Below are 16,176 nucleotides of genomic sequence, written 5' to 3'. Positions count from 1 at the left end.
CGATCCTTCAGAAATCATTCTATGCTGATCTGATGCTAAAATAATATTAACTATAATGTTATTAATGGTTGTGCTGTTCCTTTTTTTTTTTTTAAAGCAGTTATTTATTATTCTATTTTCAATAGGAATTTCAAAAGAGCAGAATTGTTTTAAAATAGAATTCTTATGTAACATTACAAATTTATTTTTTTGTCACTTTCAATTCATTACATTTTTGAAAATAAAAATCTTACTGACCTCAAACTTTTGAACAAACATGACCATGAATGTTTATTAAAATGTAAAATGGAGTAGAGGGGGGGCGTGATTTAGGGGTGCACAGTATAAAGTGACTGTACTGCTGTGTGTAGATGTAGATAGGGAATGGGTTGACTGACAGTCATGTGAAGTTGTCCTTGTGGCTAACTGTGCACCATGGGACCTGTAGTGTCAAGTCTAGCAATCATATCCCTCTCTTTTAAGCTGCTCCTGCCCTTTGAAGTGGTCATGGCACAGCATTCAAACATTAAAGAAGTAGAGCAGAGTGAACTTTATTTAGCACAGGGATTCAAGTTTGGTCCAATTTGACCAGGTTTCAACTCTGTAAACTAAAGCATTAATCTGAGTTTGTTTCTCAGACTGTGTTGGTTTGCGTGCAGGAGAGATTAGTATCCGTAGGCATCACATGACTGTGTTTGTCAGCAGTTTGTGAAACTAACTGATAGATGCAGAATTCTGACAAATGTCTGAAAGAGATGCCAGACTAATGAACCCTGCTTTACTTTTAACCAAACCCTATTTAACTTAAATGCCACTTAAACTTAAATTTAGTCATTTATCACTTTACCCCACAATTTAAGATATTTTACATATTTTAATTTTGGATGAACATTGGGAGGGTCCCGCTGTCCCTGCTGTAATGTCCAGAAAAGTATGAAAAGCATTGTCAGAATAGTCCATCTGCCATCAGTGGTTCAACCATAATGTTATGAAGCGACGAGAATACTTTTTGTACACAAAAAAACAAAAATAATGACTTTATTCAACCATTTCTTTGTCAACAGTCTCCTCTGTCACTCCATATCACCGTATGTTGCATATACTCTTCTGTGTCAGCTGCACCACAAGTATGTGCTGTTTCTACATGTATTTATGCTTGGATTTGAAAGAAAACAGCGCATCCTTGTGGTGCGGCTGATACAGAAGAGCATACGCAGCATACGGTGATATGGAGAGACACAGAGGAGACCCTTGACAAAGGAATTGTTGAATTGATGCACAGCACAAGGACTCAATGTCTTTTGACCTCTGTATGACCCTGGCCACTGTACTGCAACTCAGTTTCTGGGTGTTATTGATCTTCCTATAGCCTAGGCCATCTTTGTGGAGAGCAACAATTCTAATTCTTAAATCCAGAGTTCTTTGCCATGAGGTGCCATGTTGAGAATCCAGTGGTCTGTATGAGAGAATAGTACTCAAAGCACCATAGCTTATCTGCTCTAATGCAAGATACACAAATTTGTATGGTCCTGTCAAGCAGATAAAAACCTGAACATGATGAATAGGACATACGGCTTTGCTGTCACTTAGGGTGTACTCACTTTTGTTGCCAGCTATTTTCACAATGGCTGAGTATTATGTTATTTTCAGAGGATAGTAAATCTATACTGCTATACAAGCAATACATTGACTATACATTGATCCAAGTTTAATTTCTATAGCAGTGGTTCTCATCTTTTTTTTTCCAGTGGGCCGCACTATGGTCCAGTGCAAGTCTCGCGGGCCACACGCATATAATTTACATATTACATCACCAATACAAAACAACCTGATTTATAATATTATAGCCTAAATATTCTGATACCTAATCTATTACATTCATTGAAATAAATAATTCTACTCCCCATAAATAAAGCACCTATTGCTGTCGGGAGCTAACCAATTATGTGATATTCAGCTCGAAAGGAGTAACAGCACAAAGAAGTTGCGATTTGTAAATCCTGTGTTATATTTTCAGCATGAGCAATCCGGATGCAGACACGGCCAGCACGGACGCGGATTTCAATTTATACTTCTGAATGCGCAGGCTGATGGTTCTCTCTGCAACAAACATGTTAACAAACAATTGCCCAGAATTATTGCACATTCAAGATTCAAGAGTTTTATTTGTCACATACCAAATTATATATAGCATACATAACCAGCAGTGAAATGTGAGTCAGGTCCGCTCCATGGACAGTGCAAGTATTAAAGAAAACAACACAGATGCAAATATACATAAATATAGCTATGTAAGAATGAAATAAAAGTAAACAATAAAAATATAAGAATAAAATATAAAAAAGATGTATATTGTAGTATTAAATAGAACGCAAAATAATTTGCATGAACGTAAACTGAAGTCTTAAATATTAAGATGTACAGGGATGTACAATGTGCATATATGCATTTTACTGTGGTCTTAAATATAAGATACACAGGAATGTACAAGAATCAAATGTGCAAACATGGTGACACTGTCAGTGTGTCTATGTGAGGTAGTGAATAAAATGAAAAAGATGAAGTGAACATTAAGTGGAGGCATGAGGATGTTAAGGGGCTGGTTAAGAGTTTAGGAGCCTGATGGCCTGGGGGAAGAAACTCCTCCTGAGTCTCTCGGTTTTTGCCATCAGGCAACGGTATCGCTTACCAGATGGCAGCAAAGTGAAAATATGGTTACTAGGGTGGATGGAGTCCTTGATTTTAGAAGCTCTACTTCTGCAGCGTTTGAGGTAGATGTCCTGTAGAGAGGGGAGAGCAGACCCTGAGATGCGCTCAGCTAACCGCGCACAACTCTCTGCAGTGCTTTGCAGTCATGACTGGAGCTGTTCCCATACCACACTGAGATGCACTGAGTCAATACACTTTCTATAGCCCCAGAATAGAAAGTTTTCAGGATTGCTGGTGAGACCCTGAATTTCCTCAGCTGTCGCAGATGATACAGTCTTTTCCTGGCTTTATTAACCTGAGTTTGAATGTGAGTAGTCCAAGTCAGGTCCTCCGAGATGTTTACACCAAGGTTCTTGAAGCTGCTCACCCTCTCCACAGGGGTCCTGCTGATCATAAGAGGAGTATAGGGCTGCTGCTGTTTCTTCCTGAAGTCCACAATCAGCTCTTTAGTTTTGCTCACATTCAGAAAGAGACAGTTGTCCTGGCACCATGATGTTAATTTCTCTACCTCATCCAAGTATGCGGTCTCATTATTGTTGTGAATGAGGCCCAGAACCACAGTATCATCAGCAAATTTGATAATGGATGTGGAGCTGTGCGAAGACACGCAGTCATGTGTGTAGAGAGAGTAGAGCAGGGGACTCAGGACACAGCCCTGTGGGGCTCCTATGTTCAGGGTGATGGAGCTGGAGGTGTACTGGCCTAGTTTCACCACTTGAGGTCTGCCGGTGAGGAAATCAAGAATCCAGTTGCAGAGTGAAGAATTCAGGCCGAGGTCTATGAGTTTAGAAGCTAGCTTTTAGGGAACTATAGTATTAAAAGCTGAGCTATAGTCAATAAATAGCAGCCTTACGTAGTTCCTGTTATTGCTGTCAATGTGTGTGAGAGAAGAGTGCAGGATGTGAGAGATGGCATCATCAGTGGATCTGTTAGGGCACTAGGCAAACTGAAGAGGGTCCAAAGTATCCGGTATGGAGGAGCAGATGACGTTTTTAACCAGTCCCTCAAAGACCTGCATGACTATTGATGTGAGGGCAACTGGACGATAGTTATTCAGACAAGAGGGTTTATTGTTTTTAGGCACAGGGATGATGACCGATTTTTTGAATGAGGTTGGAACCACCGATGTAGCAAGAGACTCATTAAAAATGGATGTAAACAAACCAGCGAGCTGATCAGCGCAGGACCGCAGAACACGGCCAGAAATCCCATCAGGTCCAGCTGCTTTCCTTACATTCACTCGCTTTAGTGCCCTCCGAACCTCGTCCTCCGACACGGTGATCGCATGATGATCGCTGATCTGACTGCTGCTTCCTGACGCGCTGATCGGCAGATTCGCACTGCAAAGTGTTTAGCTCGTCAGCCAGCGACGGATCTGCTCTCACCTCTGCAGAGGATTTATTTCCAAAGTCACAGATGGTCCTTAGTCCTTGCCACATGCGTCGGGAGTCATTTAGCTGGAAATGTGACTCTATGCGTTCCCTGTATCTGTGTTTGGCGGCTCTTACTGCGCGCCGGAGAGCATAGCACGATGCTTTGTACTCGCTCATGTTTCCTGACAGAAGACCGGCGTTGTAAGCAGCAGTTCGTTTGTTTACTGCTGCACGGATTGATCTGTCCACCCACGGTTTCTGATTTAAGAATGACCTTGGAGTTATTGTATCCGCGGCTTGTTCGGTTAGCGTGTTTACAAAGCTTAACGTTACATCCGTGAACTCGCTGACGTCAGATGAACTTGCGCGAAACGTCCCAGTGTACGTCATCAAGAGCCGCCTGTAACGTTGCTTCTGATTGGGCGGACCATCGCGTCACCAACTTCTGCACCGGGGGATCTTGAACGAGCCGTTGTTTATATTCCGGTGTGAGGAAAATGGCGGCATGGTCCGATTTGCCGAAAGCCGGTAGTGAGCAAGCATTGTAGGCATTCTTAAACTGAGTGTAGCAATGATCCAGTGTATTCGGTCCTCTGGTTGGACAGGATACATGTTGATAAAAATTAGGCATAACTTGCCTGAGTTTGGCTTTGTTAAAGTCCCCAGCGATGATAATAGCAGCGTCAGGATGTTTGTTGATGTAGCCGCTGAGCGCGTCGTGAAGCTCAGACAAAGTCAAACCGGTGTCTGCTTGTGGTGGGATGTAAACAGCAGTTATGATGATCGATGAAAACTCCCGGGGCAGATAGAATGGGCGGCAAATAATGGTTAAATGTTCCAGATGAGGCGAGCAGGAGCGCGACAGTGAGGAGATATTCCTGGGATCACACCATTTCTTGTTAATCATGAAACGCACTACTCCCTCTTTGGATTTGCCGGCCTCAGCTGTCCTGTCCATTCCGTAAAACAGAGTAGTTTTCAGATGGCGTTACAGCAGCGTCCGGGACCAAGGGCGTGAGCCACGTTTCAGACAAGCAAAGGATGTTACAGTCCCTAGTCCCGAAACTTATCCTGGCTCTAAGATCGTCCATCTTATTCTCCAGAGACTGGACATTGGCGAGCAGAATGCTCGGTAAAGGAGGGCTGTGTGCTCTTTTCCTCAGTCTGTTGCGAATCCCAGCACGTTTCCCGCGGTGTTTCTTGATCCGTCGCCTCGGGTGGTTATTCAGGTGGCCATTGTTCATCTCGGCGTTCCGGAGAATCTCAGATGGCCACGATGGGTTGGAGGATAAAGTGTCCTGAAACAGGTCAGTTAAGCGGTGTCCAATGTCCAAAAGTGTTTCTATGTCGTATATGATCAGTGCAGAGGTAATGTGTGTAAAAAGAGAAAGCAAAAGTAGGTAAAAAAAGTAAATAAAAACATAATCTAAGCGGAGCGACCTGGACGGCGACCGGACTCGGCGGCGCCATCTTGTAAACCGCTGACTTTATATTCATTTATTGACTGATTGCATAGGTTCGAGTAGCAATGAGCTTCTTCACACTGCCTGCACATGTGCAATTGTGCTTTTGAAGCCTACTGACCACGCGCACCTGTCCGCGCGGTCGTCTGCTCAGAGCCTTGGCACACACTCTCCAATGGCGATATTTACATCACGCCTACCTAGCGGTCCATAGTGGACTCGCGGACGCAGAAAGTATAAGGAGGCTTTAAGATGCAATTTGTAAGACGTGCACGGGAGCATGACCTGACGCGCAACATTGCAGAAAATGTGCGTTCACAAATGTAGCCTATGTTGATCCAAATATAGAAAGCACTTTCGAATTTAATAATATGAGGTTCTCTCCAGAGATGTTTTGCCACATTTCTTCAATTAAGGATTGCTACGTAGTATATGGTGTTATTTGCCTAAACTTCATCAAGTAAGTTGCGGGACCAACCGAAAATCCAGCACTTCTCCTTCTCTACTGATACTGTGACTATTCTTGTTTGTATGTGTTCATTCGCTGGAATTTTTCACGTTTCTTTTTTTTTTCTCCCTTAAAAACTAATTTGTCCATTCTGATGCTCAATTTTACCTTAACTAATGGCTGTTGATGACTATTTGAATTGAATTCTGCCAAAGTGCGCGCTTGTATGTGTTCGTTAAATGCGTAATGTGAGTAGGTCTGCTCATGTCTGAAAATAATATATGAAAAACTAAATAATTTCACATAAAAACATTAGGATATAGCTTATATTTAATAAGTAGCCTAAATGTTTTAATTAATGTAAAAAATAAAATTGTGAAACTGAAAGTTTGTTTTTTATTTTATTATTATTTTTTTTAAAATTTATTCAGCATACGGCGGGCCGCATTTGAATTTGTGATGGGCCACATGCAGCCCGTGGGCCACGGGTTGAGAACCACTGTTCTATAGTATTGTTCCTTGAGAAGATATACTTAAATGGTTGCTGAAATGTGAGGGGTGTACTCACTTTTGTGTGATACTGTAGACTGCAGATTCACAGCTCAGCTATAATATAATGTCTTCATCCATACTGCTACAGATCCAACAGCTTTACAGTAAACATTAGCTCAAAATGTGTCCCAGTAGGCTTTGGAGCAAGAAAAAATGAAGCACTGAAGAGCCAATACAATCCCTGGACAGTCAAAAGGGTCGGTCTGCTTAAGATAGAAAGGCTCATTTCTCCTTCGAGCAGACATATTTTGTAATATCTTTTGTAAGGCTGCTCCGATCACGATCAGAGCCGTGGTTAACTGAGAAGATGCGCAAATAAATGCTGAAAATGAACGTGGATTTGCGCATCTTCTCAGTTAACAATGGCTCCGTGTAGTAACAGCTGCTCTGTGAATGCACCTGATGGAATTTACCGCTGATTAGAGAACCGGCTTTACTGACGAGATGCGCATAACGATCGGCCGATCGTGATCGGAGCAACCCTAATCTTTTGGGGATTAGGACTGTATTATTATTATTCTGATCATGGTCTTCCCCTTGTTAACCTTCAACAGATGATGCCCTCTGGTGTTGTGATAGTTTTGCTTAATTTGGATGCAGTCTAGTTTCTATTAAATGCTTATTGAATTTGATTTGTTATGTGCTGCAGTTGCATGTAATATATTAAAACTGAATGCACATTGTGGGATCTGGTTAAATGTTATATTTTATTAGCACATGAGATGCAGAAGGTGACGTTTTCATGTTTTATTTTCACAGCTTGGACTTCGAAGAATGTGCCCACAAGTTGATAAAAATGGATTTCCCCGAGAGCCAGACGGTACGTACATAAACGCTGATGTTCTGTCTAAAATCCTGCAGATCTGCGTTGCTTTCCGTGTCCCTGCACTCAGCTGTTTATCGGAAGCTTTTAACTTCATCTAAATATTTGTTTTCAGTCTCAGAGGTAATTTGTGCTTTTGTGGTCACTTGGGAAGCATTTGTCATCTTAATATCTTTGTTTTTCAGTTACACAGTGGGGATAAATGGCTGTTTTGGCTAATGGCAACTGGGTGTTCCCTCCTGTTTAACTGATCAAATGTCTTTCTCCAGAAATGGCCCGTTTCTGATTGTCACCCTGCTGTTTCATAAAAACGGGAATTCAGTGCCAGCAGCTCATCAGTTTGATGGAAATTTCTGTATTTGTCAGCACCTGAGCTGTGCTTTGCAAATCTGCTGTTACAGCGCTGGAATAGGGTTGGACGAAATATTGAATATTTGCTAAATCTCTTTGCAATTTTAACTATAATGAGTGGTTATAGACTTTAAGATGAATTTAACAATCCCTTTTCTCTTCACAATGAGAATTTTTTACAATTAGAATTAGAATTATTTATTTTGTATTTGAAACATTTAAAAGAAGAAAAAGGGTAAATTTTTAGTTGATTAAGGGTCCGTTCAAGCAGAACAAATTTTTCCACTCCACTTGCACTACTTATCCATTGTTTTTCTATATAAACTCAATAGATAGACATATTCGAGTTTTGCGTTCACATCTTGTGTCTTTTGCAGTGTCACGTGCAAGTTTAGCTTTAGTGAAAATGTATGAACTTTTTGTATTTCTTTACTAATATTGTGAATCTAATTGGCTGCAATGAAACAAAATGATTCCTATGTATAAAAAAACAACAAAACAACATTTAAAAAAAACAAATACATAAATATTAGCTATGTATCAGATGTCATCAAATTGCTGAAGTATTGAGGTAGATGTTCTTGGCTATATCGCTCAGTCCTTCTCTGAACACATTGGTTTTCTTAGCTCTCAGCCTGTTAATCAGTCTATTTGACCTTTTTAAGAGAGATGTGGATGATAACTGGATTCAATCCCCTGAGTCTCCTCTGCCTTCTTATTCCAAATATAGACTGTCTTGTTTAGCTTGTGCTGTACAGATAAATCTGTATGTTTTCCCCGGAGCATATATGTAATGTCAACAAAATGCATGGCTGGGATCATCAAGTTTTTTGACCCTTTTGAAATGACTTCCGCTAAGTCGAACTGTATCAAATAAGATGGGATTGTAAAAATGTCCCGAAATAGAATAGAGCCCCCTCACCCTCACCAGCACATCTGCTGCTTTTGGCCATTTGAGAAAAGAGCCAGTGAGGTGCACAAGATGGAAACATTGTGTTTGCAGGCCTGAGGGAGATTGTGTAACAGGGGTAGCATCCTACAAATGTCGTCTTTATCGCGTCACTCCAGCCCTCTGCACAGGCTCAGGAGGGGGAGAGACATCTACTCACTCCCCAGCATACAAACATATGTCAGCTGTGCTGTGGGGGTGACATCATTACAGCCCACTATCAGCTCCAAATAAATCTTGGCAATAAGGATTTTTTTTCTGTTGGTGCCAGGTTGCACGGCTCTTGCCAATAATTTAAGTCGACATCAAAAATGCCATATTTACATGTCGGATTTTTCTCATTTTTTTGCTTTGTGGAAAAATCTGAATTAGAGGTGTCAATCGATTTAAAAGAAATTAACTAATTACAAATTTTTCTGAAATCGTGATTAATCTCACCTAACATAAAAAAAATTAATATACATTTATATTGCAATAATTCCACATTAAATCTTCAAATTAATGTAAAAAACGACATACAGTATATTTTTTATCTGTTTAATGGCATCTTTTTTTATGATTGAAGGCCAGTATCACTGATATCAATATTACTGATGTGTCTATGAAATAGTTTTCCCCCTAAAATTTTACCGTTGATTATAGCCATTCAACATTACAGTATAATTGAGAGCTATCAATTTTGAGTGAACTTAAAACAATCTTCACATAAACCCATTATAATGTCATATTTACTTGTGCCCTTTATCAGAAATGTACAGAAATTGATCAAACACTAAATTCTAAATTAAATATAGATGAATACTTATATTAGTTATTGATTTATTTTCTCTCTCTCTCTCTCTCTCTCTCTCTCTCTTTGATGAACAGATATCACAGCAGCTGGTTATTAGCTGCTATTTTATGACTGCTATTTCTTTAAGAGCTGCCGCTGCTAAACATGACGTGGATCTGCCACGCATTATATTTTCTCTTAATCTTTTAACCTTTTTTACCTTAACCCTCGTAAAGACGTTCTGCGACTGAATAAGTGCACTTCTTGAAAGGGGAATAAAGACAGAAACAGCAGTTGTGAGTGCGGTGGCCAACCCTAGCTCCGCCCCCCGTTAATTGCGTTAAATATTTTTTATGCGTAAAACTGAAAAAATGAATCCCCTGCAGTAATTTTGACAGTGCTAATATTACAATATTATATATATATATATATATATATATATATATATATATATATATATATATATATATATATATAATGGTTTATTAATATTATTTCACAGCTGTGAGTGATGATAAACCAACAATTAACAGTTTTTTAGCTAACTGAAATTAACAAAGATAAATATTAAATACTGTAACAGATGTTTTACTCTTTGTTCATGTTAGTTGATTAGTTGATGCATTAATTGTTGGCAAATAGGACCTTATTGTGAAGTGTTACTTGTTTTATTTAATAAAATTATGAAATTTATACTATACTATATAATTTCTGGCTATTTGGTAATATTATTGTTATTATTATTATTATTTTTTTTTACAGCTGTTTCCGTACACTGTTTAGAAACGTTAAGCAAATTGACAAGACTGCTTTATTGAGCTGATAATGCAGCTCTTAAGTGATTTAAATCATGAAATACATGTGTAAATGATTACCTCATTGCAAAGAAGTGCTTATGTTTGCCAGTTTGTTAGCAGTGGGATGTACTCAAATCTGTCTCTGGAGCCAGAACTGGCAGAACATGGCTCAGTCCTCTGCGTCATCATATATACACACACACACACACACACACACACCTGAGCCTGCCTCACACCCCCCAGTGACTGTGCAACATGAGGAAACACGTTGACTACTCTGGTTTCCTTAACATCAATGTTTGATAAATAAGTTATTATTGGAACTAGACATCTGAAACTAGAAATCTGAAAGTTTGGCTTGGGTTTCATACAGCCAATTAAGTGTACACTTTTACAGGCATCTCAATGACATTTACATGTAACGTAACTGAAAACTAATACATTTTTGTCTGATTTGATTTTTCAGCCTGATTTCTTTTTAGTCGTATGATTGATGTACTATGGCATATTTATCTTTAAAGGTCATTCCCTTTAATGAGACGCAACGAACGCAGTCGCTTGTTTAGAGTGTAGAATAAACCGTCCTTGAGTTTTCAGTGATGGCTGTTTCTACCCAGTGATCAGTCTTTGCTCCTAAATTGCATGGAGAACCTGGAAATATAAGGGATTTGAAAATGGTCCATCTGAATGATTACTTAGTGATTCAATCCGAATTTGAATAGTTTCTGTTTGTTGATGTTGCTTAATCCCTTATCTGTATTTATGTATTCATTCATTTATTTTCATGGAATTCATTAGTCAAAAAGTCTGGAAACCCTGTAAAACACCCAGTTTGCCTAACATTCATAGCTGTAATTTCAAGTTGAACATTTATGGTGAAAGAACGTTTTTATTTTAGGAAAATCCCTCTGGATGAGGTCATTCACTTTAACATGTTTTAAAGATGTCTATAAAAAGGTGGAATGTAGCTTTAAATTCCGTACAGCTGCTACTGATTGGCAGGTGTCTCCGTTAGGGTGGAGCTTGTTTATAGTCTGCAAGAAGTCCACCCCATGTTTGGTTTCCAGTTTCCACACAAGATGTTGACAAGAGCTTTACAGGGCTGAAGATCTACTGAACTCCCATCATTCCCAAGGTCCTACATGTCCTTGCCCCTTATGCGTTTAACTATTTTATTACATTTTAATGTTTTAAATTGTAATTTATCCCTGTGATGCAAAGCTGAATTACTGTAGTCTTCAGTGTCACGTGATCTTTAAGAAATCATTATAATATTCTGAATATGTGCTTAAACTTTAAATCATCTGTGTTGAAAACTATATAAAACCATGGAACATTTCTTTGAACACAAAATTAAAAAGAACAGCATTTTGAAATAAGAATTGTAACATTAAGGGCTTTACTGTCACTTTTAAATAATTTAATGTAAAAGGGAACAGTAGTGCATCAGTAGGTCAGTCACTAACTTCTAGTGGAAGAAGAAACTTGGGATGTGAAAACTAGGAAGCCTCATTTTCATTCATGTCACATTAAATATTCTGTCTGCACTGAGGTCCATGAAGCTGAGATGATTCGCTCTTATTCAGCCTTCAGTTTAAAGAGATCATTTCACACTTCACCCTCAGAAAAGTGAAGGCCAACCCTTGGCGTCTGAAAATATAAATGGTTTAACTTGCTGTGTTGATGTTTACATTGAAATGTCGACGGCAGAATGTATTGAAAACATCACAGCCAGTCTTCTCGTTTCCTTCAGAGGAGGATTGTAAAATGTTTCATAGTGCACACTTTCGACAAGGTTCAAGTGAAAATTAGCAAAGCCAACGAAAATTGATACTGAGCAGCCGCTGTCTGGCAGTGAAGTTGATGGTGTGATTATTAGTCTTGTGAGCAATAAACACATCAGAAGTGCAGAATGAATCATGGGATTTCACAGATGGCCTGTTCATTATTCAGCCACATTTCTGCCTCGGCCACATGGTGTACAAACGTATGGATTGAGTGCATCAGAATGAATCACAACTACATTCAGTTAGCGGAGAGATAATTCCACTGCATGAGACGCTAATCCAGTAATGATTAATTTCACAAAGAGCTTCTGCTGCCATTGTGTTTGTTTACGGAGTGAGAATGCATGAAGTGCAGAGAGGGTTATGGATGACCGTTCAGAATTTTGTTTATTTGGTGTCTCTTTTTTAGTATTTATGACTAGATTTTCTCTGTGGCCTGTTTTCATTTAGGATAATTGCTCAAATTATTTTTTGTTTAATGTAAGGGAAACAGGTCAATTTAGCTCAAAGGGAATCATTTAAGATTTTAAAGGGAATTTGAACAGAATCACTGTTTCACGGCTGATCACTGCGATTCACTGAACGAGCCGTTTAACATCAAATCTGCGCTGGAAATTAATATCCAAAGTATAGTGAAAACACTATCAATTAGCACAGTAACAGGATCGGCAGTTTAAGATATTAACTTGTAAGCACAAAACACAAGATGCTTCTCTTTTCAATATGAATAAGGTTTTATTAGATAAATCTAAGACATATAAACTAATCTAACACATGAACGCACACACTCACACATTCACACCAGTTGCAGGAAGATCGAAAGTTAGGGAAAGATGAGTTTAAGAGAATGGAAATGTGGAATCCCAAGTTTACAGCAATACGTGAAATTGCATAGACATGAACAACCATCAATCACTTAATTAACCCTCGCATTGAGTTCCTCAATGAGGTTAAAATTATATTAGATACACCAGTACAAATTTCTGAAGGTACATTGCCTGTGTTCCTGTTGTTGTCGTTGAAAGGGGTTTTTCCCTGATGTCGCTGTTTGGCTGGAAGTTCAGTAGTCGCTGAAGTGACGTCTTGGGAAGCCCGTGGTTGGGCGTTGGCTGAAGACGCGTAGTTGTGTGGGCTGGTTGAAGTTGAACGGGCACTCGAGGTCACACACAGCGTTACAAAAACTTAACTCAGAACACGAAACTCAAACGGAAATCCAAATTGTCAAAACAACAGGAAAAGTAGTTTAGTGCATTTGCCAGTTCAAAATCAGAATTAAAACCATTTAAAGTAACCTGATTGCTGCAGTTTGAGTTCTGAAGGCCTACTATGGTTTTCATATTTGCCCATGCTGAGCCAGGATTTTTGGATGCCATCTTATTTTCTAATTTTTCCTTACAGCTTTGTTTAGCTTTAAGGATTTCAGTCTTCAAATCCTTAGTAGCCACAAGTCCATAGTTGTTCCGTGTTTAAATGCAAATTTTTTCCTTTGTAAACAGGATTTTACTGATTTAGTAACCCAAGGCTTATTGTTGGAATAGATTTAGACTTTTTTACATGTCCCTGCAAAAAGCCATATATGAGCATGTGACATCCACCAATGAGTCCAAATCGTCATCACAGGCCTGTTTAAAAATGTCCTAATCTGTACAGCTGTAACAGTCTTGTAGACAGGAGACATCATCTTCTGACCACACTCTGATGTCCTTAGTCACTGTTTTCTCCCTTTTTAAAACAGTCTTATATATAGGCAACAAATGGACACAATTGTGATCTGACGAGCCCAAGGGGGCCAGAGGAATAGATTTGTATGTTGTATGCACCTCTCACCGATCCATAACACAGATCTAAATGCTTTCCCCGTCTGGTCGGACAGGAGACATACTGATGGAAAGTTTTAAGAGTCTGTTTTAGGTAGACATGATTAAAGTCACCAAGGATGAAATTTGGTGCCTCTGGTGAGATTGACTGTAACCTCTGTACAACATCAAATACTGTACTAGTAGCCGACACGGAGTTCGCCTTCGGGTGAATGTAAACTGTTGTAATAAAAATCTGAGGGAACTCTCGAGGTAGATAAAACGGTCTCAAGGACACCGATAAAAGTTCTACATCAGGCGTACAAATACGCTCTCTGACAGTAACACATGAGCAATATCGCTTGTTGACATACAAACATACCCCTTCTCCTTGGGTTTTCCCCGTCACCTTTGATAGTCGATCCAAACGAAAAGGGGCTCTGAATCCATCCATACACAAATCGACGTCCCAGTCACACTCTGTGAGCCATGTTTCAGTAAATGCCATAATACAACCTCATCCACTTTGTTCCTCAGTGATTGTACATTTCCCATAATCATCGAAGGCAATGGAGCCCGGGTGAAACGCTGTTTCTTTAGGCGAGTTTTTACGCCGCCTCGTTTGCCCCTTTTCCTTTTCTTTAACGTGTCCCTTGCTTCCTGGTAATCCCTTCGAATCGAATTTGGTACATTCAACATTAGATTTTCCCGAGCTGGGTTACTGTTCTTGAGCTGCAACAATGTCTCTCTCGTATATGTTGTCCTCCCTTGGCAAAAAGCCCCGCAAGTTTTACCGGCGGCCATCCAGTACATCACAAGCCATAATGCAAAAAGATAAAAAACATCCATTTCGACTAAATATAAAACTTTAAGAGCACTCCTTCAGTAGAAACATAAACAGATAAAAACATTTAAGACACTAAACCAAAAGAAACGTCATCAAACATACACGAGGACGCTGAACACTCATTCACTGCCAGTCGCTGCGTGCGCATGCGCCAATGGATGGATGGGACTTGATGCACAAACTGGTTGCCAGATTGCTGACACCAACAGGAACGAGCACACTTAACGATGAATGAAATTAAATCTGCTGTGTTTTCAGCCAACTGGCAACCCAGGGCGGCAAAATATAATTGGGTAAACTGTTAATGGTCTTGTTTATTAAAAAAAAAAAAACCCAAAAAAACCCCGAGACTGACATTCCGGCCCGGAACGCACATTTTCAAAGGAGAATAACTGACTGTCACATTGTTTTCAGATAAACAAGTATGTTAACTGGTCATGTTTCTTAAATATCTGCAAACATATTATGGTATTTTACTATTATTCCAAAACCAGTGAAATTACACTAAATACTAATAAAGATTTTGTTTGCTATTAAAAGTTAATACCATTCTTTCTTTTTTCAGTGTTGAATCAACATGGTACCGGTGTGCCTGTGTTTTTGACATCTTTATAAAATCTCATGTAATATTTATTCTGTATGTGCGGAGTTTATTTCACACCCCATACAGGGGTAATGGAAAATAAATTTCTCCTTCACTGTGCTCTTCACCTGAGCTTTCACTCTCCAGCTTGTTTTTGCCCGACCCATGGGTAGATGCATAAGAGTCGGGCTGCACTAATTTACGCAAAAAGAAAAAGGTTATGTTGCTGAGCCCTGTGCGCTTAGGCATAGGGCTGTGACGGTTGCCGTGACAACCGCGTCACCGCGGTGGTGGGTTGCTACCGCGGTTGACTACTGCCACCGGCGGTAGTGCACGTGACGTCACAAACATAATACAAATTTTTTGTATATAAGTGTAATAACTGTAATAGTTGCAAATTCTAAGTCTATGGTAATTAACAAATTACCTCAAACACAGCGTTTCCTTTAGATTGGCAGATTTGAGCGCAGGAAAATAGTTTATATATTCAGCAAATTAATTTAGTGTTGGGCGATGGATCTTGTTGGGAAAGCAAATACCACCTCACCGATCTGGAGTCATCTGCATTCATGTCACCCATCAGCGTTTGCACAAGTTCTCGTGATCCATAATATGTTGGCTGGGCAGGTTTGGTGAGGCTTTCTCCAAACTGGCCAAATACAAACGAGACTGCACTAAATAAAAGATGGTAACAAGAAATATGGCAACGATTCCTATTTCAAAGAGAGCGCGGACAGATGAGGAGTTAGCTACTGAGCTTGCTTGGTGGCGGAAAACGCCACACAACGCAACACAACCGCGTTGGGACAGGTTTAGTCTGTCTAGTGTCTATACAGGACATTTGAACTCTGTGTCAGTAGTCAGTAGCCTACCTCACAGACCGGACAGGGGATTTATCATGTCGTGTTGTGCTGCATCCAGTGTAGCATCACTGATTATAATGAGTG

General features: G+C 39.6%; 1 protein-coding gene across 1 annotated transcript in view; it reads left to right on the top strand.

Moving 5' to 3' along the window:
- The window catches only part of LOC132095475 (pre-mRNA-splicing factor CWC22 homolog), a 51,615-nt gene that overhangs the window by 20,671 nt on the left and 14,768 nt on the right, over positions 1 to 16,176 (top strand). The window contains exon 15 of the mRNA XM_059500523.1: positions 7,284 to 7,344. Coding sequence (XP_059356506.1) covers positions 7,284 to 7,344 — 61 coding nt within the window. The remainder of the gene's footprint in view (positions 1 to 7,283; positions 7,345 to 16,176) is intronic.

The sequence above is a fragment of the Carassius carassius genome, chromosome 19 (assembly GCF_963082965.1).
Source record: "Carassius carassius chromosome 19, fCarCar2.1, whole genome shotgun sequence".
NCBI lineage: Eukaryota > Metazoa > Chordata > Actinopteri > Cypriniformes > Cyprinidae > Carassius > Carassius carassius.
The sequence above is the reverse complement of the archived record's forward strand: the minus strand, read 5'-3'. Positions and strand labels throughout refer to the sequence as shown.